General features: G+C 40.0%; 1 protein-coding gene across 1 annotated transcript in view; it reads left to right on the forward strand.

Moving 5' to 3' along the window:
• The window catches only part of arl10 (ADP-ribosylation factor-like 10), a 31,461-nt gene extending 5,760 nt beyond the window's left edge, over positions 1 to 25,701 (forward strand). The window contains exons 2-4 of the mRNA XM_020920676.2: positions 8,318 to 8,531; positions 16,050 to 16,225; positions 23,187 to 25,701. Of these exons, the coding sequence (XP_020776335.1) occupies positions 8,318 to 8,531; positions 16,050 to 16,225; positions 23,187 to 23,360 (564 nt within the window). The 3' untranslated portion in view covers positions 23,361 to 25,701. The remainder of the gene's footprint in view (positions 1 to 8,317; positions 8,532 to 16,049; positions 16,226 to 23,186) is intronic.
• The last annotated feature ends 559 nt before the right edge of the window (positions 25,702 to 26,260 follow it).

A 26,260-nucleotide genomic window follows, 5' to 3' on the forward strand; every position in this document is an offset into this window, starting at 1 on the left:
GCTAACCCACTGGCCGCTGCGTTCCAAACCGGAAGTGAGCATGGGAGCGCTTCCGGCTCCATTAACTTCAATTCACTTTGTATTGAAAAAATGTCACTCCTCTATCTGTAACTGCTGCAGTGAGCCTTGTCATTTTGGTCTCAAAATGTTATATTATGTATGTATTATATATTAACCCACTCGTGATCCTGGTGTTTTGTCTGTCACGATTTTGTCCAGAAATACTAGTACTATACTAGTACTAAATACTAGAAACGCCTATTCCTAATATGGAACTCTGCTCCAAATACACCCCATAACTGCTCATCTCGGTGAGCTTCATTTGACTGCAGCCAAACACTATGGGTGATGTCACACACACACTCACACTCCCTGAGTTCACTTTTTTATACAGTCATGGTATCAAAACAAACATGGTTGCTTAAATAGAGTGACCAGACATCCTTATATTACCTGGGACAGTCCCAGTTTTGAGCCCTGTGTCCCCTTGTCCCAGCAAATTTATCCAAAACCAGTGATTTGTCCCAGTTTTATACAAGAAATGTCCCAGGTGTCCATATTTATGACCAATTTGATCTAAACCAGGACTAAATTAGGAGTAAACTCAGGACTAAAACAGGACTATCACAATTTTTTGACTAATCTGATCCCTGCCAACACTAAAGAGGAGCATAAATTGTCTTTTGTTTTGCCAAAATACAGAAATCCATGTTTGTGAATGACCATAAAGCACTCCTCTCTCACTCACGCTCTTTTCACAGTTTTATTTATACCAACCATCCCAACCCGGGCGTGTCCCAGTTTATTGTTGTGAAAAGCTGCTCACCCTGTGCCGAAAAGGAGAAAAATATTATTAACTAAAATGGTAAATCTGAGGGGAGATACGTTTTATTGTAAGTGATGAGAGTGACCGTTGAGCTCCTTCGTTTTACGCAGAAATAAACAAACCTGCTGAGATGTGTTTGAGCTCGAGATGTGACGGAGGGAGGACCAGACTGACATCTCTCCGTATAAATAATGCACAGATTTCATCCCGCCGCCGCTCCTCCAGTTTATTTATGCTTCGGCTAATTATAAACCTCACAAACAAACAGTCTTACGTAATTAAACCCGTAAATAATCTCTGTTTAAAATTATGTGGGGCAAATCTGTGCGTCTGTGATAAACAGGAAATAATCACACTACAGAGGAACAGAAAAACTGCAGCGCCAAAACCAGATAACGCTGACTCTGATGAAGATACAACAGACGGAGAGGTGCTTTAGTCCTGGTTTAGACCTGGTTTAGACCTTTGTGGATCCTGTTTAGACCTGGTTTAGTCTGGGTTGAATTGTGTTTTAGTCCTGGTTTAGAATTGATTTAGCCCTGGTTTAGTCCTGGTTTAGGCCTGAGTTAGACCTGGTTTAGACTTGGTTTAGTTCTGGTGTAGATCTGGTTTAGTCCTGGTTTAATTGTGGTTGAGGCCTGGTTTAGTCCTAGTTTAGACCTGGTTTAGTCCTGGTTTAGAACTGATTTAGCCCTGGTTTAGTTCTGGTTTAGTCCTGGTTTAGGCCTGAATTAGACCTGGTTTAGACTTGGTTTAGTGCAGGTTTAGACCTGGTTAATCCTGGTTTATTTGTGCTTGAGACCTGGTTTAGTCCTGGTTTAGACCTGTTTTAATCCTAATTTAGACTTGGTTTAGTTCTGGTTTAGTACTGGGTTTAGACCTGGGTTAGACCTAGTTTAGTCCTGGTTTAATTGTGGTTGAGGCCTGGTGTAGTCCTAGTTTAGACCTGGTTTAGTCTTGCTTAATTCCTGGTTTAGTCCTGGTTTAGACCTGGTTTAGTTCTAGTTTAGTCCTGTATTAGTCCTGGTTTAGTCCTGGTTTAGTTCTGTGTCTTTTATAATGCAGTATTTTCTCGTGGCTCTAAATCAGGACAGACGAGGGACCAAATCAGGACTAAACCAAACCTGAACGAGGTCTTGACTAATACTGACTAATATTTTCTACTGAGACCTCGATTTTACCGGATATATTTTCTTATCCAGATTCCAGACTGTGTTTTCTTTAACACTTAATTAAAACGAGACTGGAGACGCTGAGGGACTTTGAGGTTTGGGCTTCTGCATTCATTAAAAACCATCAACAAGAAACGGCTCCTCAGAAACATCGCTACAGCAAAACACAGCACAGAGTCTAGAGCGGGGCTGCAGCGGGAATAAATCAGGACTAACGAGAGCTGAACATTTTGAGGAAAATACTGAAAATACTCAATTGTAATTTTTCTGAGAAGTATTGTGATTGTGATTACATTTGTGATTTGTTTTAAAAGTCCTATATTACACAAAATAGAATATTGTGAGCTTTAAGCAGGGTTCCCACGGTCATGGAAAAATCACTGAAATGAAAAAAGTTTTAATTTTAGTGTCTCTTTCACACAACTACAGCGTTCTGTTAAGTTCTCATTAGGATCATTATTATTATTACTTTATCATTGGGTTCGGTCAAGCGGTAACGGAGGGAAATAGGGAGATTTTTTACATTCAAATAGCTCTTATTCAGAAACTAGAGGGACTATTGAAATAAGTAAAGTATCAGAATGTAGGAAAGAGTTACACTCCAACAGGGTAAAGTTAAACCTGTGATATTCTTTCAAGTTGTTGACAAAAAATTAAAAAACTCATGTCGGTAACGGAGGGAATGAAATATGCAGCACTTTTTGGGCAATAAATACAAACAGTGATAACTAGTGGTTCTCACTTACATATCCTTAACAAACTGGTTTGAATATTTGCTTCACATAGTTTTCTACCATATGGTACAAGATAGGGCTGGGCGATATGGATCAAAAATATATCTCGATATATTTTGCTATATCTCGATATACGATATATATCTCGATATATGTTCAAGAAAAAATAACCCCCTAAAACTGAAAACTGCAAAAACAAATCTGCCAAATTCCACAAGGTCTTTTTTTTTTATTGAAGTGTAAGAGGTCGGCAGTTCATACAGGAACATTTAAGATTACAAAAAAAACTAATTACATAAATAATAATTTAACTGTAAAATAAAAGAAATAATACATATTTCCTTCTTTTCATTCATAAATAAAACAACTCAAAACAAGCTCATCTTTGCATTAACTCTGTTATCCAAACCAGAACCAGAACCATGAGCTCCTTTAGCAGAGGAAGTTCAGGATGTTCCTTATTTCAACAGATCCATGTTATTATCCAGCAGTAAGGAGCTCTGAGGTTTAATCCCACAATCCACTGCAGATCAAACCCAACGTTTCCAAACACTATTGTACAAGTGACACTGCAGCAGATTATTAATTAAAATATTCTGCATAAATCAACTTTACATTGCTAAACTTTACAATATATAAAACATAACGACTCTAGAGCCACATCAGCCTGTTTGAGATAATAATGTGTTTAATACAGTTTTGCGCACGTGTGTTTACATTTTACAGAAACGAAACTTAAGTGCATGACTCATTTGCATAAACAGCGCACTTCTCGTGCAGCTCAGCTCGTTCGAGGACGCGACTCGGTGGAATATGAGGATGTGCTGCTGGTGGTTTTGTCTGGAAATGGTGGAAAAGGTCCGTGGTGCTTGAAGTTTTTCACTGGCACCAACTTTCAGCGTTCACGGCGACAGTGACGAGTGAAGGAGACGCGAGCGAACAAAATCAGGGAGGTGGGGGCGCGCGGAGGCGACAAGAGAGAAGACAAACAAGTGAAGCGGCGAAATCAGAATTGAATCTAAGCATTATATCGATATATACGATATGTCAGAATTCATATCGAGTTTAAAAACTCTCGATATATTTAAAATATCGATATATCGCCCACCCCTAGTACAAGATTAGGTTGAAAAACCTCTTACTTTTTGAGTAATGAGATTTTTTATTAAGAAAGGTCATGGTAACGCAGGGAAAAATTGTGCAAGTAGAAGGTGCATGATTTTACATAATTTGTCAGCTTTTTTCTTCCAAATACTTTAATATTACTTTAAAATGAAAGGAAACTATTTCTATAAAATATGTCAGTCCTTCCAAGCAAATTTTTATCATTTTAATTTAAATTTTTTTTTTAAATCATGTACCTTCATCAACAGTTCAAAGATGGAATAACACAAGATATGATGAAATACATCCATTTCTTTACATGATTTGCAGGTCTTTGAAATTTGGGAAATATTTTTGTTCCATGTTTCATACATGGTCTGTTTAAAATATATGGAACTTTAGAACCAGAAATGGTACAGAAAAAAGGTAAACAGTTTCATAAACTAGAGTACATATGTATCTGTTGAATACATTTTTATATCAGATGCATTAACTTTAATTTTTGGCCTTGCTGTTTACTTCTGCTTCACCGGGCCCCATTACAAAAAGGAAATCTTTGATTGCCTAAGAAATTATCCCTAGTTTGCAGCAAACATTTTGTATGTGGAGTGCCATCCCAAGCAAAACCCTGATCCCTCGCTCAGCCTTCGTTATGAATTAAAAAAGTCAACGCCAAAGCAAAAGGCACCACCTGTTCACCAAGAAACACCTTCCACTGTAAAGCGACCAAGACTTGATGTTGCTGTAAAACCACAAGAACAAGAAAGTGCAGCTCAGTCTGTTTGTCTTCTGTACCTCTCGCTTAACAAATGGGATTTTGCTTTGATGGAGCTCCACATACAAAATGTTCACTGCAAACTCAGGATGATTTAGGCAGTCAAAGGTTTCCTTTTTCGTCCTTCCTGGGTATAAATCCTGCCCTTCACCTTTCACTATTTTTCAATTCCGTTGAGAAGAGAAACAGTTTGAACAGAGGTTTGCAGTCACACACATCTGATTCACTTTTGCATTTATGGAGTTCACAAACAAATTTCTCGAGCCGTTTTCCGCCGTTAGAATCCAACAACCACACAATTATGATGTCCGAATCCCAAAACTAAAATATGACAATATCAGAATCAGAAACAAAAGCGATATGGTTCAAAAGACTTGAAAAGATCGACTTTGTCAATAGACACATCCCACTGGGAAATCAAACATGGCGGTTTGATGCTCACTTTTGCTGAAAATCCTTCCCAGTATGAATTGGGCAATGACCGGAAGTCCAAGATTTGTGATGCAGCTATTGAATTAAGTTTTTGTACGTATCTTTCACGGTCAACGAGCGGCAAAATGGTCATGTATTGAGTCGTCCTTTTGATTTGGTGTATACATCTAGGAGTTCTGTTTATTGACCCTAAATTGTATTCAAGTTAATGAGAGGGGTCGTTTGTTTTCCCCCGAAAGTATTGTATTTTTGCACAACATAAACACCCGTAATGAATAAACGCTAGATAGATGTGTTTAAAGTCATACTGTGGAACATTCCAGGCAAAGCGATAACATCTCCATGGAAACAAACAAGTGACAGACCCTCCAAGAGATTTTTCGTGGTGTGTTTTTGTTTTTTGTTTAGTTTTTTTTTATTATGTAATGTTTCAAAATTGAGTAAAAAACAAAATAAAAGTTGTGAAAAGCTCTTAGACTCACCGCGGCGAATAATTATGACGATTATCACTGTTGGGCAAGTTACTTCAAAACTGTAATGTGTTATTTATTTTTACTTGTTTCTGTCATTTCAAAGTCATTTGTTACATTACAATATTACTGGACTGAACCAGGACTAAACCAGAACTAAACCAGGACTAAACCAGGACTGAACCAGGACCCAGGACTAAACCAGGACTAAACCAGGTTTGAACCAGGACTGACCGGAAGACTGAACCAGAGCTGAAACAGGATTGAACTAGGGCTGAACCAGGGACTAAACGAGGGCTAAACCAGGACTGAACTGAGGACTAAACCAGGAGGTCTAAACAAGGACTAAACCAGGACTGAACCAGAACTGAACCAGGTCTAAACAAGGACTGAACCAGGAGGACTGAACCAGGGCTAAACCAGGACTGAACCAGGACTAAACCAGGACTGAACCAGGACAAAACCAGGTCTAAACGAGGACTGAACCAGGAGGACTGAACCAAGGACTAAACCAGGACTAAACCAGGACCAAACCAAAACTGAACCAGGAATAAACCATGTCTAAACAAGGACTAAACCAGGACTAAAAAAGGACTGAACAAGAGCGGAACCAGCACTAAACCATAACCAAACCAGGACTAATCTTGGACTAAAACTTGGAAACTAGGAGAGAACCTCGAGCCCATGGAGCAGGTGTCCACAAAGTGGGTTTCAACTACGATTAGTTCTCGCCCGTGGTCCCCTGATGGTCTACGCACCTCTGGGGCCATTCAGAACCGTAACTTTGCCGTTTCACCGCTGATATCGCCGTGATTTTAGTGAATTTGTACGAAGAAAAACGAAAAACCCACCACTTCAATCTAGATTAAAAAAGCATTACTGACATTTGTACCGAGTAAAATATCGTTTTTTCCCTGTAACGCTGAACATTACTACGTTACAGCAAAAAGCAATGGATTACGGTAATTTGTTACTTTTATAACACTTTACTTTTCCCATTATGATGTTGGGAAATGTTAAGAAAGTGAGGAATAACGATGGTCAAAACTTTCAAATGAACTACTTCTGTGGAGGTATAATGAGGTAGAGCTCCTTTTAAGTGAATAAAACCGAAAACAGAGCGAAACCGCCGACTTTAAACCCTTCCTCCACAGACCCGGGCGGTAATGGGGCGACCGCAGTTTCTTAAAAAAGATGAGAGGAATGCAAATGCAAATACAAATACAGCATGAGCTAATGAGCAGTCTGTAACGATGAGGCTTGTGACAGCGGAGAGTCGGTGAAAAAGCACTTTGGTGGAGTTTGTTTACTGAGAATAAACGGTCAAATGAAAACACACTGGAGTCGCTGGTTCATTTTGATTTATAAAAGTCAATATTGATTTTTAATTTTTAGTACAATGATAATAGAAAGTACATTTATTGACAGTAGAACATTTTAACAATCTGTGTGTCATTTGTTCATTCGTTTTTTTAAATAAAATCAAAAATAAGAAAACGAAAAAACAACCATTTTCTTCATTAATTGTCTCTAAAACAAAAGGTGGATACTGTAAAATTGTGAGTTATTAATGTTGTTATTCTTTTTTTTTTTTTTTTTTTCGTATTTATCATCTTCTGTATGTATCTGAAAAGGTAGTTAATGAAAGGTGCATTGTGTAACTTTTCTGGTGGAGGTTCCATCAAATGCTTTTCTTCATGGAGATGTTATTGCTTTGCCAGGAATGTTTCACATTATGGTATTAAACCTTTCTATCTTCATGGAGACCAAACCAGACCAAGTTACAGGTCAGATCTGTGGGGAGGCGACCCCCCACAGATCTGAGTTTTTTTTTAGATATTTTTGAAGTGTTAAACCACCTGTAATTGAATAATGTAAGGTCGAGCTATTTAAAGTCATACTTGCTACATTTACATAAGAGCTTTAATTCCAAGTAAACATGTATTCCGCTTTAAAAAGGCCATGTAAACACTTAATTCCTAATGAAAATGATTATTCAGAATTGAACTTAATTCCAAAGTAAGTGGGTGGTTTATTCTGATTTTAAAGCCAAATAAATTTTTTCTTTTCTTCTTAAAAATAATTGCGGTCGTTCAGCGCATGCTCGTTGAGTCGCCCTTCTGATGTGATCTGGATGATTCGCCTCTACCAGTCCTGACTTCGGACTTTCATCCACGTCTCTTTGGATTTGCGAGCGGGATGTGAGAGTGGGCTGAGGTAGAGCGGTCGTTGACTCAGTTTGTCTTCTTCCTCCCTTCTCCGACACTCTTCCCTTCTCCTCCTCAGCTCACAGACGGAAAGCGTGATGAGAGAATTCTCCATCTGCTGCCTAATTATCATCAGAACAACTGCCAAAAAAGTTTGGATCATGTTTGTGTCCGTGGCGTAACAACAAAATGAAAAGACAAAAAAAAGACAGTAGCACCTGAAGTGTGGGTTTTCTTCCGGTCGACGTAAATACGTTCGTGTCCCTGTCCAATGAGAACCCTTCCCGAACCCCAGACGTTGAGCGGAATTAAATAAAGACAATTTAACGTGTAAACCTCAATTCGGAATTATTATTTCCATGTGAACTCGAAGGAGAATATTTTAATTCCAAATGATTTAATTCAGAGCAATTAATTTGGAATTTAAAAATACCTTATAAATGTGGCCAGCGTGGAATTTTCAGGCAGAGCAATGACATCTCCATAGAAACAAGCAGTTGACAGACACTCCACCAGAAAAGTTACACAGTGCACCTTTAAGTCACCTGTTTACTGTCTGTATCTAATTAAAAATACTTGTGTTTGTTGTTATTCCAGGAGGAGGAGGAGAGTGTGAGACGGCAGGTTCTGGTTCTCGGTTTGGACGGCGCGGGGAAGAGCAGCGTCCTTCAGGGTCTCTCCAGGTCTGAACCGAAGCCCGGATCCAAGTCTGGGCCCAGGTCTGAGCCGGGATCTAAACCGCCCAGACCCACCCGAGGATTCAACTTCATCAGCCTCCGAGTGCCGCGCTGCCAGATAGACTTCCTGGAGAGTAAGTATTCCATGTTCAAGTGTAAATGACAGCTCTTCATGTTCATGGGTGGATAGTAACTAATTACAAATACTCGAGTATATTTTTGTGATAACAGGAGATTTTTTAGTAGATTTTCATACTTGTAATTGAGTATAATTCTATGCCATGTTATTGTAATTAGCTAGATTTTAACTCATATATCATTAAGAAGTTGCCGATACGATACATACCTCGATTCGATACGATATATTTCAAATCGATTCAAAATGGTTCAGTAAAAATAAAGGTTCGATCGTGGCTGTGATACTAAAAGTCTTTGTTAAACCACTTCTTGTGCAAAGTTCATATGAAACACTAACATTTTAATCATCAAAACAGTGAAAATGTCAAATGTGTCGCATAAACAAGTTTCCTTTCACTAAACAATCAACAAAACTGTAGCGCTGTAATAAAATAATTTACTAAAATATACAAAAAAATACTCTTGGCGATATATCAATACAGCAGCCCACGATATCGATACTGTATCATCACATTAAACAATACGATATATCAATATTTCGATTTTTTTTTGTACAAGTCTCAAATGTCTCTGCTGCTTTCTAAACACACAAACACATAACAGCTTCTCCTGACTGTCCCAAGTTGTATACACTGCCACTTCATGACATCACAAGGTGGAACAGAGCATCTCGAGTCGACAGACCAATAATAAAGGATTACTCAGACATATGTGATGTGAATGAAACAAAACACAACTCCAGGTCTGTTTTTGAGGAGATAACAACATTAAAGCATATCTAAAAACTCACAAGAGTCAATTTATTAATAATAAAATAATAATGCATTAGTCTTATATTACGCTTTTATACACACTCAAAGTCATTTTACAGGTTGGTGTATTTTCCATTCACAGCTGCTCTGGGGTAGACTGATGGAAGAAAGGCTGCCAAGCTGCACCATCTGACCACCAACATCACACACACGCACGCACACACACCAATACACACACACACACCACTTTCATACTAAACAGGGCCGGCAGTAGCTCAGTTGGTAGCGAGTTTGTCCACTGATCTGAAGGTTGGCGGTTCTAATCCCACTCTCGACATAAGCATCATTGGCTGAGTGGTCAGATCCATTGACCACTGATTTCAACTCAAACAGATGAATGCTGTCTTTGTGTCCTTGGGCAAGATACTTAACACTTGTGTGTGAACGGGTGCATGGTAATTTGATTTAAAGCGCTTTCAGTGCGTTGAAGGTGGAAAAGTGCTGTATAAAAATGTGAGTATCTTCGTAAGGACACAACGACAGTTTTTTGCAACTGGCGCTGCACTGTGGCACCTGTAATTCCCAGTGGTCTCCCATCCAAGTACTAACCAGGCCCAGTTTAGCTTCTGTGGTCTGACCAGGCTTTGACAAGGAGGTTTGTGTAATATAGGACATTTAAAGAAACCAATTTTTTGCTAGCGCTGCATAATAAGTTTACTTTTTTATTCCAAAATTGTCACAATTATAATTTTTTTGGTTCATTCCTTAGACAGTGAAAGCTCAGAAACTCCAGAATTCACTCACAGAGCTGCACTAGCGCTGGTTAATATCATCGAGAGAACATGCAAACTCAAACCCAGAATGTTCTTGCTATTAGGGATGGGCATGATTAGTCGATTAATCGATAATTGATCATTAAGAATTTAATCGTTTATGTTCGTTTTAATCGACAAACCAAATGTAGGTTGCTGTGCGTAGTGTGACCAATACCAGGTCCATACATGTAGCTCTGCACTCAGGAGGGGCGAGACACAAACAGTCAGTCAGCCTGCAACATGCCGAAGCACAAATGTGTATTTAACGATGACTTGTACAAGAAATTCCACACTTTTTGTTCCGTTCGGGACAAGTGTGAGTCCATGTGCACAGTGTACAAAGCAGGAACATATTTTTCGGTGTCCAGTGTGAAAAAGCTTTGCCAGGTGAGAGTCGCGCAATGTCGATGACGAGTCCCCACCTCCCACCCCCCGTACGGTGTCCTGGTTTTGACAAACACAAATCTGGTCACACTAACCTGTATTCCACTGAGTCATGTCTTTTAATCCGACAGAAGTTGACCGCATCAGTGCACAAGAGCTGTAGTTTTATCTTCGCTTAGTTTATGCAAATTAACAATGCGGTTTTAAGTTTCGTTTCTGTGAGAGTTGCACAAAACTGAATTAAACACATTATAATGTCAAACGGGCTGATGTGGCTCTAGAGTCGTTACGGTTTATATGTGGTAAAGTTGAATTTATTTATGCAGATTAGTAGTGCAGATAGTAATAATAATGATGATAAATTTTAATATAAAAAACGTTAATGATTAATCGATAATCGATCGTTAATTCTTCCGACGATCGATTAAGAAAATTTAATCGAATGCCCATCCCTACTTGCTATACAGCACAAGGGCACACCAGCAGTATAAATATGAACAGTATAAAAGTACAGTTTGTTTGGGTACATAAGTTACATAGTGCGGAGTTGGGGCCATAGAACCCAAATGTAAACTCTGCTCTATAGATTTATTGACCTCCTTCACGTTAATGCTGATAAAGCGAAAGTGAAGTCCAAACTCCAGCAGAGCAAAACAGTTCTGAGTTAAACCACAATAACTGATTTAAAGGTCCATTATTATGCAGAGTTGACTCTCGTGAGCTTTAATCCACATCACAAAGCTGTTACCAAAAACAGACCTGGACTTGTGTTTTGTTTCATTCACACATGTTTGAGTAATCCTTTATTATTAGTCTGTTTACATCTCCAAAGCTCAGAATGCTCTATTCCACCTTGTGATGTCATGAAGTGGTAGTTTTCATGTTAACAGCTCCTTTTACCTTTAATTCAGTAAAGTTTGGCAATTTCAGAGCTGAAATTATCCAGATGATTCTCGTGAAGGTGCGTGGAGTTTAAAAACACAGTGGAGCACTTCCTGTATTACCGCATGACATCACAAGGTGGAGTGTTTTCTGTTTGAAAAACAGGACTAAAACAGAACTAAACCAGGTCTAACCCAGGTCTAAACCAAGAGAACTTACCAGGAGTGTCGGGGGACAGGCCCGGAGGTGCGCTTGCATAGACTCTCGGGTGATCAGGACTGAGACCGGGACTAGACCGGGACCAGACCGAGAACAGGACCAAGACTCAGGACTGAAATCAGGACCAGACGAGGACTGAGACCGGGACTAAGACGGGACTAAGACCAGGACCAGATGAGAACTGAGGCCAGGACTGAGACCGGGACCAGATCGGGACCAGACTGGGACTGAGACCAGGACTGAGACAGGTTTAGTCCTGATTTAGTCCTGGTTCAGTCCTAGTCCAGGCCTGTTTTAGTCCTGGTTCAGTCCTGGTCCAGTCCTGTTTTAGTCCTGTTTTAGTCCTGGTTTAGTCCTGGTTCAGTCGAGGTTTAGTCCTGGTTCAGTCCTAGTCCAGTCCTGTTTTAGTCCTGGTTCAGTCCTGGTTCAGTCCTAGTTGAGTCCGGCATCACAGTTCAAGTCACGGAAACGGGAAACGAATCATTATCCATTTTTTCATTTTGGTTTTGAACACAAATAATGAAGAAAATAGTTGTTTTTTCATTTTCTAATTTTTTTGGTTTTATTTTGAAAAACAAATGATACACAGATTGACGTAGAACCCCCCCAGCGTGATGTCCCTTTAAACTATCAGGTCTAAACCAGGTCTAGTATTGATCTAAACTAGATCTGTCCAAAGAAATGTCCACTCAGTTTTAACCTGTGATGTGATGATTGCTTCATTTGATTTTCGCGTTTTGTTTGCCCGGGTGATCGCCATGGAAACAGCAGCTGCAGTAAAAGGGTGCATAGTGCTGTGACTCTCTCATCTCATGAATGACTCAAACGGGACTTATTTTAGGAGGTCATTTTGGATACACGGCTGAGTCTCAAGGATAATAAAAGTCAAATTTTCCCTCGAATTATTATTTTTTCTATTTTATTTTTATGAGAAGCATTAGCAAGGGCACAGCCAAAAACAAAATATTAAAAGGTGCATTGTGCAGCTTTTATGGCGCAGGGTCTGTCACTTGCTTGACTCCGTGGAGATGTTATTGCTTTGTTCAGACTTTTTCACATTCTAACTCGAGGGAGACAACTACGGCCCCGTCCACAGTAGTACGTATTCGAGTCGTTTTCGTTGTAGATGTAGTGTTCGTTCACACTAATCTGATGGAAAATGGCTCTAGAGATGGAACGATCTGGTGCCGCCAGCTCCCACGAATTCATCTGAGTACGGATCTGATCTGGAACCCCTGAAAACGCTGATATGCTGATGTAGGTCTGTGTGCCGCGAAGTATTTCACCGTCAAAACGCTAAGAGGCTAGAATACATGTCCTTTCATATATACAGTCTGTGTGTGCGGCCTGCAGACGTATCATCTCTGAAAAGTTTCACATGAACCATTTCCAACGTGATAGAAGCACAGAACAGACTCACCATCAGCAGAACATCCCTCTGTCACAGAAAGAACACTCATATTCCACTGAGACGTGTTCTTTACGTGTCCAACAGAAGCTGAACTGCATCAGCGCACAAGGATCAAGCTGTTTTTTGAGTGTTCACTTTATGTAAATTAGACATACGGTTTTAAGTTTCGTTTCCGTAAAATGTAAACAAATATGCACAAAGCTGTGTGGATAGGGAAGGATTGCAGACACAGAAACGACGTGTGGACGCAGATCATTTCTGATACGGTGATACGTGGTCTATATGTTATTAGGTTCTTTTTTCAGACCTAGAGTTTTGTTTCATACCTGACAGTTTCGACTGCTCACTCCTGGTCTTCCTCAGAGTCACGTGATGTTGTTGTGACGTGTCCTGTTAGCTGATTTAAACAGGTTTTGGCGCTGTCTTCCTACCGGTGGAGGCAGGAGGACAGTATCCCAGGTGTGTGAGAGTAAAAAGCCCCCTCGTCCTGGTTTATAGTCCTGTAGGAAGACCACGCCAAAACCTGTTTAAATCAACTGACCGGACACATCACAGCAACACCACGTCAGGTATGAAACAAACTCTTGGACTGAAAAAAGAACCTAATAACATAAAACATCAAATGACCAAATGAACCTCATTGGACGGAGACAACTATAGCTGAAATTACAGGTAATATCTGTGGAGAGGCAACCCTATTCACAGATTTTTTGAGCAACAGAAATACCTGTAGTGAATAAATGCTAGATAGATGTGTTTAATGTCATACCATGGAACTTTCTAGATAAATAACATCTCCATGGAGACAAGCAGGTGATTGACCGTCCACTAGAAAAGTTGCACAATGCACTTTTAAGAAAATTTGTGTCGAATTCAAAATACAGAAACTTACATTTGGGGAATTAAAAGCACCACCTTTAAAAATGAAATAATCAACTCAAGGTTTGTTTACTTTCAGAAAATGGCCTGTGATTTCAACACTATGGTCTCATGGTCTCAAGGCTCTCACCTCCTGTTTCTATTATAAATGTTCTTTTGCCAAATATACAACTGCGACTAAAGCCTTGTTTCCACTGGCACGGTTCATTTGGGGACGCCTTGGTGCAGAACTTGGGGAGCACTTGGGGAGCATTTCCATTACAGTGGGCCCAGGCATTTTGGCCATTACACAGGTCTAGGAAGACACACCCAATGGACTTATTCTGGATAGATATAATTTTCACGTTGCACACTGTTTCTTCAGCACTTCTGTTTTCCTGGCAAGTGAGAATCTATACCAGGGGTGGGCAAACTATGGCCCAGGGGCCGTATGCGGCCCTTTAAACCTTTTAATCTTTTAAATTACAATAATAAACCTTGTTGATGTTTTATTTTTCCTGCGTTTCCGGCATTTCCCAGTAGATGGTGCATTACATAGTGCATTACATAGTGACAGGAGTCATTTTCGGGCGGCGCATTCGGACCGAGTGAGGTAGAAGTGTTCAAGACATAAGGCTGCACTGTTTCAGTTTTGAGTAGGTTGAAGGCAAAGTCTACAGTCTTACAGATGATGTGTTATAAATCTTAATACATGAAATGTCTAATGGGTCTGGTTACACTGCATTTGTAAGTGTTTACATGCGTAACCTTGTGGCGTGGGCTGTGTTTCTCAACGAGATCTAAGTGCTCAGGACTCACTCTTGCTTGTCGTGAGAGGGGGTAAATGTCATTCACGTATCCTGAAACTTCCGCGCCCAAAAGTTGTAGTGCGTAGTGCAGAATACATTCTACATGAGCGCAAATTCGAGTGCAATGGAGCCGGGCTCTTAACACATCATGTCCTGTCTACGGTCTGGCCCGTCAGTCAGATTTTAGAACCCTATGTGGCCCCCGAGCCAAAGAGTTTGCCCACCCCTGATCTACACCATTGTTAGATAACAGTTACATGTGGTGTATGGTCGTCTAATGACTGTACGGGGCATGACTAGCAGCACCCCCCATGAGCCGGTCCCTGATCCCACCTGTTCCAGACCACTAAAGGGGGGCTGTACGGATCGCTTTACACAGTGGAAACACTCAGGGTCCGCACCGTTCCATACCGGCTTTGTCGAAACGAGGCTTAACACTCAAGTGAACTACTACTATTAATTAACAATAATAATTATCTATAGGTTCAAAGTGACTGTACAATTTGATTGATTTGTAGATGTTTATTTCTGTATAGGGCACAGTTAAAGAAGCATTCTCTAGGCCAATATCATTTAACACAGGTTTTAATACAGATGGAGGGGCAGCTAAACTTTATATTGTTCAATGTCCGATTTTTGTTGTAATATAGCATGGTCTTGGGTCTAGTCCATAATATAAATGATCAGGGTCCATTTTTGGGAATTTATGTTTCCAATATTTCATGGCAAAGTACAAAGTAATTCATATGACCCCTATTATCACCAATAACATGCTTCATTTACAGAAAATGTCATGAAATAAACACAAACATAGATTTATTCTGTATAAAATATAGACCACTCCGGTGTTTTTGTGGTGAATATTCCAAAAAAAGTCCAGACAAATCTACCATTATCATACATATCATTCCAGTTTAAACAAATACATTTAAATCAATACATTTTTTGGCTCTGTTTTAACATTATTTTAAATTTGTGCAATAATTCCTGCTGCATTTTCCACAGCAAAAGAAATCACAATCTCTGTATCCAAAACCCACTTTTTATTCTCTGTTCTGAGTTGTGTGGTCATCTGTGTCTTTTATTTATTTTACGGTGCTTATTTATTGCTATTTTATGATTTTTATTGTTTTGCTTTTACTTGATTTTTACTGGTTTTATTGTTTTAGGACTAGTATGATCGCATTTTTAGCAATTTACATTTTGTTGTCTTAATTTTATGTTCTCTGTGCAGCACTTTGGAAACTGCTTTGTTTGTAAAATGTGGTATAGAAATAAAGTGGAAAGTGGAATCTCTAGATTCAGTTTTAGTTTTGTTATTTGTATCTGTTTTTTGATTCTTTGGGCAACCCTAAGGTGAACCCAGTCCCTGTGTTGTTCTCAGTTGGCGGTGGGGAGGACTTACGTGGATACTGGAGTGAGTACGTAAGGAGGACCCACATTCTGGTCTTTATCGTGGACTCCTCAGACTGGACCAGACTCCCTGTGGCCAAGTCCGAGCTCCACCGGCTCCTGAGGGCAGGGCCGCAGCTGCCAGTCGTGGTCCTCGCAAACAAACAGGTGAAAAACACAAACTCACAACGTTTATATGCACACCAGGAAAACCAGATAAAACAGATGACCTCTATTGTTAAAGCCGATCTTTTCAAGTCTTTTGAACCATATCACTTTTGTTTTTGATTCTGATATTGTCATATGGGTCCGGTCAAGCAGAAGTAAACAGCAAGGCCAAAAATTCAAGTTAATGCATCTGATATAAAAATGTATTCAACAGATACATATGTACTCTAGTTTATGAAACTGTTGACCTTTTTTCTGTACCATTTTTGTTTCTAAAGTTACATATGTTTTAAACAGACCATGTATGAAACATGGAACAAAAATTATTTCCCAAATTTCAAAGACCTGCAAATCATGTAAATAATGTATTTCATCATATCTTGTGTTATTCCATCTTTGAACTGTTGATGAAGGTACATGATTTATGTTGATGAAGGTACATACATACATAAAGTATTTAAAACTAGAAAAGCACTCAGAGAGCGCAGACCTCTGCCAAGGACTACCCCCATTTTTTATATAAATTGCGATAAAATCAGTCTTCTGGATCAGATCCGGATCAGCCTTTGGAATATAAAAGAGGATCCCATTGTCCATCCCTGAGTCAAATTTCATGGGGTTTGGTCAATAATTAACCGAGATATTAAGAAACAAATTTTTTGGCCCCATTTACCACAATGTTAACTAAAATTTCAAAGTGATCCAGAATCCAGGATTTCTTCCGGATCACCCCCAAAATGAAATCAGTTCTTCCTTTTCACATTTCCAACAAATCCTGAAAATTTCATCAAAATCGGTCCATAACTTTTTGAGTTATGTTGCTAACAGACAAACAAACAAACAAACAAACAAACAGACAAACGCCGGCAAAAACATAACCTCCTTGGCGGAGGTAATGATAAAAATTTGCTTGGAAGGACTGATATATTTTATAGAAATAGTTTCCTTTCATTTTGAAGTAATATTAAAGTATTTGGAAGAAAAAAGCTGACAAATTATGCAAAATCATGCACCTTCTACTTGCTTGCACAATTTTCCCTCCGTTACTTTTCCCTCCGTTACCATGACCTTTCTTAATAAAAAATCTCATGACTCAAAAAGTAAGAGGTTTTTCAACCTAATCTTGTACCATATGGTAGAAAACTATATGAAGCAAATATTCAAACCAGTTTGTTAAGGATATGTAAGTGAGAAAACTTCCAAGTTGAAAATAAATACAGGCTACAAATATGAACCTTAGAGCAGTTTTACGATGTATAGAATATAAAATTAATAAAAAATACATGGAAAAACATAAATGTATCCAAAATAAACTATATATCCAGCTGTTTTACAAACTCTATATGTAAAAAATGAAATAAATATACCTATTTATAAAAAAAATACCCCAAAATCTTAATCTTTAAATCGTTTCAACTTGATTGTATGAGTTTGGAGATCGTTTGACTCACAAATTGAAATCGTGATTAAAATTCGATGTGTGAATGAAACAAAAAACACAACTCCAGGTCTATTTGTGATAAGAAAATAGAGTAATATGAGCCTTTTAAAGCCACAGGAAAGTATGTGTAATATGTCCTTTAACAAAACTCCTCCTGTGAGCTGGAGACAGGCCCATCCCTCGTCTCGGCTCTTTTCTAGAGATGATCTATGCACCTGCACAGGATAAACACATATTTCATATTTCACAGTCGTATTTCACACAAAGAGCTCGGGGCAGAATCCATCACCTCAAAACTGCAGCATTCTGATAACGCTGAATACATTTTTCTTTCACACCCAATGGCATTTTGGTGGAGCTAGAATTGCTTTTCGCTTTATTGAAGGCGCATTGTGTAACTTTTCTGGTGCAGGGTCCGTCCAATCCCTGTCTCCATGGAGACGTCTGGAATGTTTCACAGTATGGTATCTTTCTGTCTACATGGAGACCAGAACCAGACCAAGTTACAGGTCAGATCTGTGAAGAGGCGACCCCACTCACAGTCAGAATATTTGTTTTTCGAGGTGTTTTTGAGCTATAAAACCACTTGTAATTGAACAAATGAAATGTAGATCTGTTTAAAGCAGGGGTGGGCAAACTACGGCCCGGGAGCCATATGTGTCCCTTTAATCTTTTTAATCCGGCTCATCGAACTTGAATAATAATAATAATAATAATAATAATAATAATAATAATAATAATAATAATAATTTACAGTGTTTTAAAAGTCATTTCAATAAATAGTAAATACTGTGGGACTTGAAAGACAGATATTTTGTTGTAATGCTTTGCAGTAATTTTCAATTATGGGATATTTCAATTCGTTATTCATTATTTTTTTCTCTTATGAGGTGGATTACCAAAAAACTCCATCCATCTGCTCCTGGTCCGGCCCTTCCGTCAAATTTTAGAACCTTTTGTGGCCCACGAGCCAAAAAGTTTGCCCACCCCTGGTTTAAAGTCATACTGTGGAACATTACAGGTAGAGTAATAACATCTCCATAGAAACAAGCAGGTGATGGATTCCCAACCAAAAAGTTACATTGTGCACCTTTAAAGTGACATATATTCATAGTCACATCTAGGGCAAAATATCGATATATCATATCATTTAATGTGATGATACAGTATCGATATCGCGGGCTGCTGTATCGATATATCGCCAAGAGTATTTTTTGGTATATTTTCCTAAATTATTTTGTTACAGCACTACAGTTTTGTTGATTATTTAGCTGCTACAAACACAGAGCCTGAGACTTATTCATCGAAGAATTTAATCTCTACAACAGCTGCTGGGGAGGTCTGAACCTAGTGGACGTCTATTCATTTGTGCACAGGCCGGAGCGCACCTCCATAAGACTGGACAGGAGTGAAAGTCCCATACGGTTCCTTGCATTATTGCGTATTGTATTGATTGTGCGAAAACAAAAAAACGCCCAAACTTGTTGAAAGTCGCCCAAATATTACCTGCCAACCTAAGGCTTCCCGCTCCCCGCCTGATGTAGTCAAAAGAAGCCCAATTGGGTGGGCACCAGTCAATCTGACAACACTGGACTTGTTTAAGCTCACAAATCCGCTCATCTGAAACAACTAAATCATTTTTTTATGGTCAAATTGTGTTCAAACAAAACTCAGATGAAAGTCTAACAAAACCTCAGACAGAGCAGAGCCTAGAGTTAGCATCACATGCCCAGGGAACATTGGTGACATCAGCTGCAAAGTATAAATCTTTCATATTTTTGGGTTTTGGTTTTTTTGGGGGGGTTTTTTCGTATTATATTCATATTTTAAAACGGATTATTCTGAATTCAAGTCATTTTTTACTCTAGTCCAGGAATCTCCAGCCTGTAGCTCGGGAGCATTTATGATTTATATGTAAAACTAAAATTTGATTAATTACCATGGTAAATGTGTCATTTTGATGCCTGACTTTGCACTAATATATGGATAATGGTTTTTATTTTATAGACATCTAACTGCACACCATCTAAGGCAGGGCTGTCAAACTCAAATTCACAGAGGCCAAAATTAAAAACTGAAAATTTTCAACAACATCTGCATGTTTTCTTTTCTTTCGAGATCTGTAATGTTAAACCTTTTTTTTTTTTTTATTTAATTAAAATAAACGTTCTGGATTTAATGTTTAAGCAAAGCTATTATTAAACAAGCATAATATAAAATAATAACAACATTTTAAATAAATAATGTCTCTATAGTCTATCTGTAGCCGGCGGCCAGCTCTAATACATATTTGATACAATCTTGTGGGCCAAATATAATTATATCATGGGTCAGAATTTGGCCCCCGGGCCTGAGTTTGGTATTTATGATCTAAGTCTTACTTTGGCTTTTATGTACAAAATTTGTTGTAAACACTAAAATTACGAGCTCTCTGGTACTTTCGATTTGTAAAACTAGCTCATCAGAGGAAAAATGCTGGAGACTCCTGCTCTAGTCTAATATATTTTTAAACACAAGAGTTTCTGAGATCTGTTCATCATTTTCAGATCTCAGCTGTGTTTTTTTTTTTCTCTTTCTCTCCTCACCTCCTCCGGCTTTAAGAGCATACGTTGTGTTCACGCCACAAACTCCAGAAGATCTGAGTGGGCGGAGCCTGTTTTGATTTACCCACAATGCACCTGTACAGCATCTTGTTCGTGCGTTTTAATGAGGGGGCTGTTTATATTTTTGAACCAAGCGTGGGACAGAACTCGTCACGTTTCATTCAACTATACGTGAAAAATCTCTCCCTCCGAGTCTGATTCACACACAGAGTTTAAGCTCCTGTGACTAATATGTAGGATGTTTAGTCATATTCACTTCACTACCCACAATGCACTGCTGGTGGTAAGGTGCATCTGCTGATACTTTGCAGTGATGTCGCGCTGGGGGTGTTCTACGTGTGTCTCTGTGGTGGAATGTTCAGCATTTATAGCAAACACTGCCAAAAACTGTTTTAATGGAAACTCTCTATTTTTGATCAATTTGAGCCAAACCAGGTCTAAACTAAGACTAAACCAGGACTAAACTAAGATTAAACATCAGGTCTAAATCAGGACTAAACTAAGACTAAACCAGGACTAAACTAAGATTAAACATCAGGTCTAAATCAGGACTAAACTAAGACTAAACCAGGACTAAACTAAGATTAAACATCAGGTCTAAATCAGGACTAAACTAAGACTAAACCAGGACTACATCAGGTCTAAATCAGGACTAAACCAGGACGATGTCAGGTCTAAACCAGGATTAGGACTACATCAGGTCTAAACCAGGACTAATCTAAAACTAAACCAGGACTAAACTAAGATTAAACCCGGACTACATCAGGTCTAAACCAGGACTGAACTAAGACTAAACCCGGACTACATCAGGTCTAAACCAGGACTGAACTAAGACTAAACCCGGACTACATCAGATCTAAAGTAGGACTAGGACTACACCAGGTTTAAACCAGGACTACATCAGGTCTAAACCAGGACTATCACAGTTTCTGACTATTCTGATCCCTGCCAACAGTAAAGAGGAGCATAAATGATCATTTGTTTTGCCAAAATACAGAATGTGTACTGTACACAATGTTTCACACTCTTTTCTGTTTTATTTATACCAACCATCTCAACCCGGGCGTGTCCCAGTTTTTAATTTTGAAAATCTGGCCTCCCTAATCACACCTCCGGGGAATGTTGATGACAGCAGCTGCCAAGTATCAATAGTGGGTGAAGTGTTTTGCCCAAGGACACAATGCTCTGTGGATGGAGCTGGGATTGGTTGGCAAATGTGATAATCTGTTTACTCCAGTTAAAGACGCATTATGTAAGTTTCACAGCATTAAAAAAACATTGCGTAACATTTGTATTGGAGGGACCGCCACCTGCTTGTCTCTATGGGAATATTATTGCTTTATCTAGAATGTTCCACAGTATAGATTTAACCTACTGTATCACAAGGGCAACGAGCAGGTTACACCGGTATGCTTCATTACAGTTCAGATCTGTGGAGAGTCGCCCTGGTCACACAAGAAATTATTATATATTTGATCAATAGAAACACCTGTGATGAATAAATACTGAATCCACCCATCCATTTTCTTCCGCTTATCCGGGGCCGGGTCACGGGGGCAGCAGTCTAAGCAGGGACTCCCAGACTTCTTTCACCCTGGACACTTCCTCCAGCTCTTCCAGGTGGACCCAAGGCGTTCCCAGGCCAGCAGAGAGACATAGTCCCTCCAGCGTGTCCTGGCTGGGGCCTCCTTCTGTTGGGACATGCTCGGAACACCTCCCGAGGGAGGCACCCAGGAGGCATCCGGAACAGATGCCCGAGCCACCTCAGCTGGTTACTCTCGACGTGGAGGAGCAGTGGCTCTACTCCGAGCTCCTCCTGTGTGACTGAGCTCCTCACCCTGTCTCTAAGGGAGCGCCCAGCCACCCTGTGGAGGAAACTCATTTCGCTTGTATCCGTGATCTTGTTCTTTCGATCATTACCCAAAGCTCATGACCACAGGTGAGGGGAGGGCTGTAGATTGAGCAGTAAATTGAGAGCTTTGCCTTTTGGCTCAGCTCCCTCCTCACCACAACGGTTTGAAACAGCGACCGCATCACTGCCGACGCTGCACCGATCCGCCTGTCAATCTCACGCTCCATCCTCCCCTCACTCGTGAACAAGACCCCGAGATACTTGAACTCCTCCACTTGAGACAGGGACTCTCCACTCACCTGGAGAGGGCAAGCCACCTTTTTCCGTTTGAGAACCATGGCCTCGGACTTGGATGAGAGCTGATCTTTATTCCAGCCACTTCACACTTAGCTGCAAACCGCCCCAGTGCACGTTGCAGGTCTGGCCTGACAACAGCAAACAGCAGGGATGAGAATCTCTGCTGTTTGCAGATGATGTTGTCCTGTGGTCCACAAAACCGGACCCCCTTCAGCCACTGACTGCGCTTAGAAATTCTGTCCATAAATACAATTCTGTCCATAAATACAATGAACAGAACCGGTGACAAAGGGCAGCCCCGGCGGAGTCCAACATGCACCAGGAACAGGTCTGACTTACTGTCGGCAATGTGAACACAGCTCCTGCTTCGGTCATACAGGGACCGGACAGCCCTAAACAAAGGGCCCCGAACCCCACACTCCCAGAGCACCCCCCACAGGACACCACGAGGGACACGGTCGAATGCCTTCTCCAGATCCACAAAGCACATGGACTGGTTGGGCAAACTCACTAAATACAAAATACTAGATGTATATGTTTAAAGTCATACCATGGAACATTCCTGGCAAAGCTATAACATCTCCATGGAGACAAGTAGGTAGCAGAACCCTCCACCAGAAAAGTTGAGCAGTGCACCTTTAAGTTGTAAGTTGTTATAGACCAATATTGCGATTTAAAATGTCCAAAATACAACATAATGATCCCCTCTTGTCAAGGATTATAACTACATTGCATAATTGATTATTTTCTGTTTTTTTCTTCTCTCAGGACAAACCCGGAGCAGCCAGTATCTCGGAGCTCCACGAGGCCCTCTCTCTCGGCCCTGTGTCTGAAGAACGGAAACTCTTCCTTTTAGCAGCTCAGTTCAACTCAGACCCTGAACCAAAAAACTCCACACGAGGACTACAGACCTTCCAGGACCTGCTTCTGCAACTGGTCTGACGCAGGTCCTGACAGACACCACAAAATCAAATCAATTTATGAAGCATTGTGAAAACCATATTTACTGTTTTAAAAGGCCCATATTATGTTATTTTCTGAGCTATGTTATAATGTTTCCTCATCACAAACAGACCTGGAGTTGTGTTTTGTTTCATTTACACATGTTTAACTAAATAACGGATTACTTAAACATGTGTGAATGAAACAAAACACATCTCCAGGTGTGTTTTTTTGAAGAAGAACAACATTATAACATTGCTTAAAGTGCAGAAGAGTCAGTTTTGTGTAATATAGGACCTTTAGTGTTCCCAAAATGAATGTAGACCTGCTGTAGACTTGGTTAGGTCCTGGTTCTAGTCCTGGTTTAGACATGGCAAAAAGTCTAATCATCATATCACTCATATGTTTGTAGTATCGATTTGGAATGACTGAGGTTGAAAACTTTTCGCAAGAGTCACAGCACAAGGTTGACATGCTGGAGTAATAAAATAATAAGCTTTTGGTCTTGCTATCTTGCTAACAAAGATGGGGTGTTATGCAGATTCGACTTTATGGAGCCTTTTACCATGTTATAACTTTGTTCCCTCATCAAAGGCTACGTTCAGACTGAACGGCTTACTGCTCAGTTTGGATTTTTTTTGTGAAATCCGTTTTTTTTGCCAGGTCATTCACATTTCCAATTAAATGCAACTTGTATGTGATCTCCAGTGTGAACTATAAATGCCCCAAAAGTGTCCCACATGCACATTGGGGGACACGATGGCGTCACATGTTCAGTGTTTACAGAAGTCGCCTAAACATGAGCATCTGGAGATTTTAAAGTTGCTGTCGTACCGGCTGTGCAGCTTATTCGTTTTAAAGAGGAGATTTCTTCCAGTTTCCATCTACTTCAGTGCAAAATAGTGATGTTTGTCGCTTGCTGATGACATGTAGGTTGGATGAATGTGACCTGGCCGTTCAGACTGAAGTCGCATGTCAAAATATCAGATATATATCAATTTTAGGAGCACATATCGAAGATCAGATCTGTGTCGTTCAGACTGTCATAAAAACATCAGATACAGGTCGCAGAGGGGCAAAAAAATCAGATTTGGGTCACTTCAGGCTGCAGTCTGAACCAAAAACATGCTTGAATTGGTTTTATATGTCTTCCATGCATGTTTGAGGCATGTAATGTGATGGTGCTCTGAAAGATGAGTAACTTAGTGTGAGGAGCAGCGACTCACTATCCAGGCTGGTGCCACCTAGTGCTTCCACTCAATTTCATTTCTCTCCAGTGACTAGGTCAGGAATCGGAATCCACTAGACCGTTTGCAAGAACCCCAGAAGTTGTAGACCTCGCACCGACCAATCAGTGAAGAGTTGTGAAGCCATGACTTCAAACTCAAGTGTCTGTCTGGGTCCCTTTTGTGATACAACACAACAGTAAACAAAGCCATCGAGATGGATGTAGATGAAGACACACATTCTGTGTTGGCAACGTTTCCCGAGATCGAGGATTTAAAGCCGAAAGAAAGAGAATGTTTGGTGAATTTTAGACGTTATTGCCCTTCTTCCTACGGGTTTTGGCGCGTTACATGTCACGACCAAATAGCAGCGATTAGTTACATAAAAAACGTACCTACCTATCGTCGAGCGAACTGAATCCTAATGCTGCAAGGTCAGGCTGATGAATCAGGCTAACGACTCACAGGGTTAAAAATGAAACTGAATATGTTTTCGACAAATATACAATTTTTACAACAATGAAAGGTAACATGGTGATTTAAATTTTATGTGTTGGCATAGAAGTAAAATTCCCTCTCTTTAATCAAATGTTGATGTTTTTTTTGCTGGCAACACAAACAAAAATGGGGATTAGGTCAGGACTAAACCAAGACTAGAACAGAAAAAGTCTACGCCAGGACTAAACTGGAACCAAAACCAGGACAATTATGAGTAAAATCAGTAAAGTCCAGTCGTCCAGCAGAGGTTCATGGAGATTTTGGCCACTGGAACCAAAGTACTGATGCTACTGACACTTTATTCTTCAACTAAAGCTCAAAATACCCAATTAATCCATGTTCAGCTAATAAAACAATTCATATTTTTTGTTTTTTTGTTATTTTGTTTTTTTTTGTTTGCTTGCCAAGGGTGCCATTATTGTAGAAAGCAGTGCTCCCGATATTTCAAAAAGTGATTGTAATTTTTGAATGTAAAATATAACTTGGTCTTACAGGGTCAAAGAGGGATGGTAGTTTTTTAGAGAAATACATTTTGTACATTTTTACTGTTTACTGATGTTGTTGTATTGTGAAAATGTTAAAAAGTTGCACTGTGCGTATGGGGCGGGCCTGTAAAATCCGTGTAGCATTCGTTCATTCGTTTTTCAATATAAAACCAAAAATAAGAAAACGAAAAAATTACTGTTTTCTTCATTATTTGTCTCCAAAACCAAAATGAAAAAAGGGATAACGTCTGTTTACCGTTTCCGTGACTTCCGTGACTTTTGCACCGCATACAGACTGAACCAGGACTGAATCAGAACTAAAACAGGATTAAACCAGGACTAAACCGTTTTCAGTCCTGGTCTGGTCCCAGTCTCAGTCCTGGTCTCAGTCCTGGTCTGGTCCTGGTCTCAATCACAGTCTGGTCCCGGTCTGGTCCCAGCATCCGTCCTGGTCTGGTCCCGGTCTGGTCCAGGTCTCACTCCTGGTCTCAGTTCTGGTCTGATCCCAGTCTCAGTCCCAGTCCTGGTTCCAGACTCAGTCCTTGTCTGGTCCCGTTTCTAAGGCCTGGTCTCAGTTCTGGTCTCAGTCCTGGTCTCAGTCCCGGTCTGGTCCCGGACCTGGTTTAGTCCTGGTTTAGTCCTGGTTCTGTCTGTGTCCGGCATCGCAGTCACAGAAGTCACGGAAACGGGA

The sequence above is a fragment of the Boleophthalmus pectinirostris genome, unplaced genomic scaffold (genome assembly GCF_026225935.1).
Source record: "Boleophthalmus pectinirostris isolate CB_2022bp ecotype Guang Dong unplaced genomic scaffold, ASM2622593v1 HiC_scaffold_12, whole genome shotgun sequence".
Taxonomy (NCBI): Eukaryota; Metazoa; Chordata; class Actinopteri; order Gobiiformes; family Gobiidae; genus Boleophthalmus; species Boleophthalmus pectinirostris.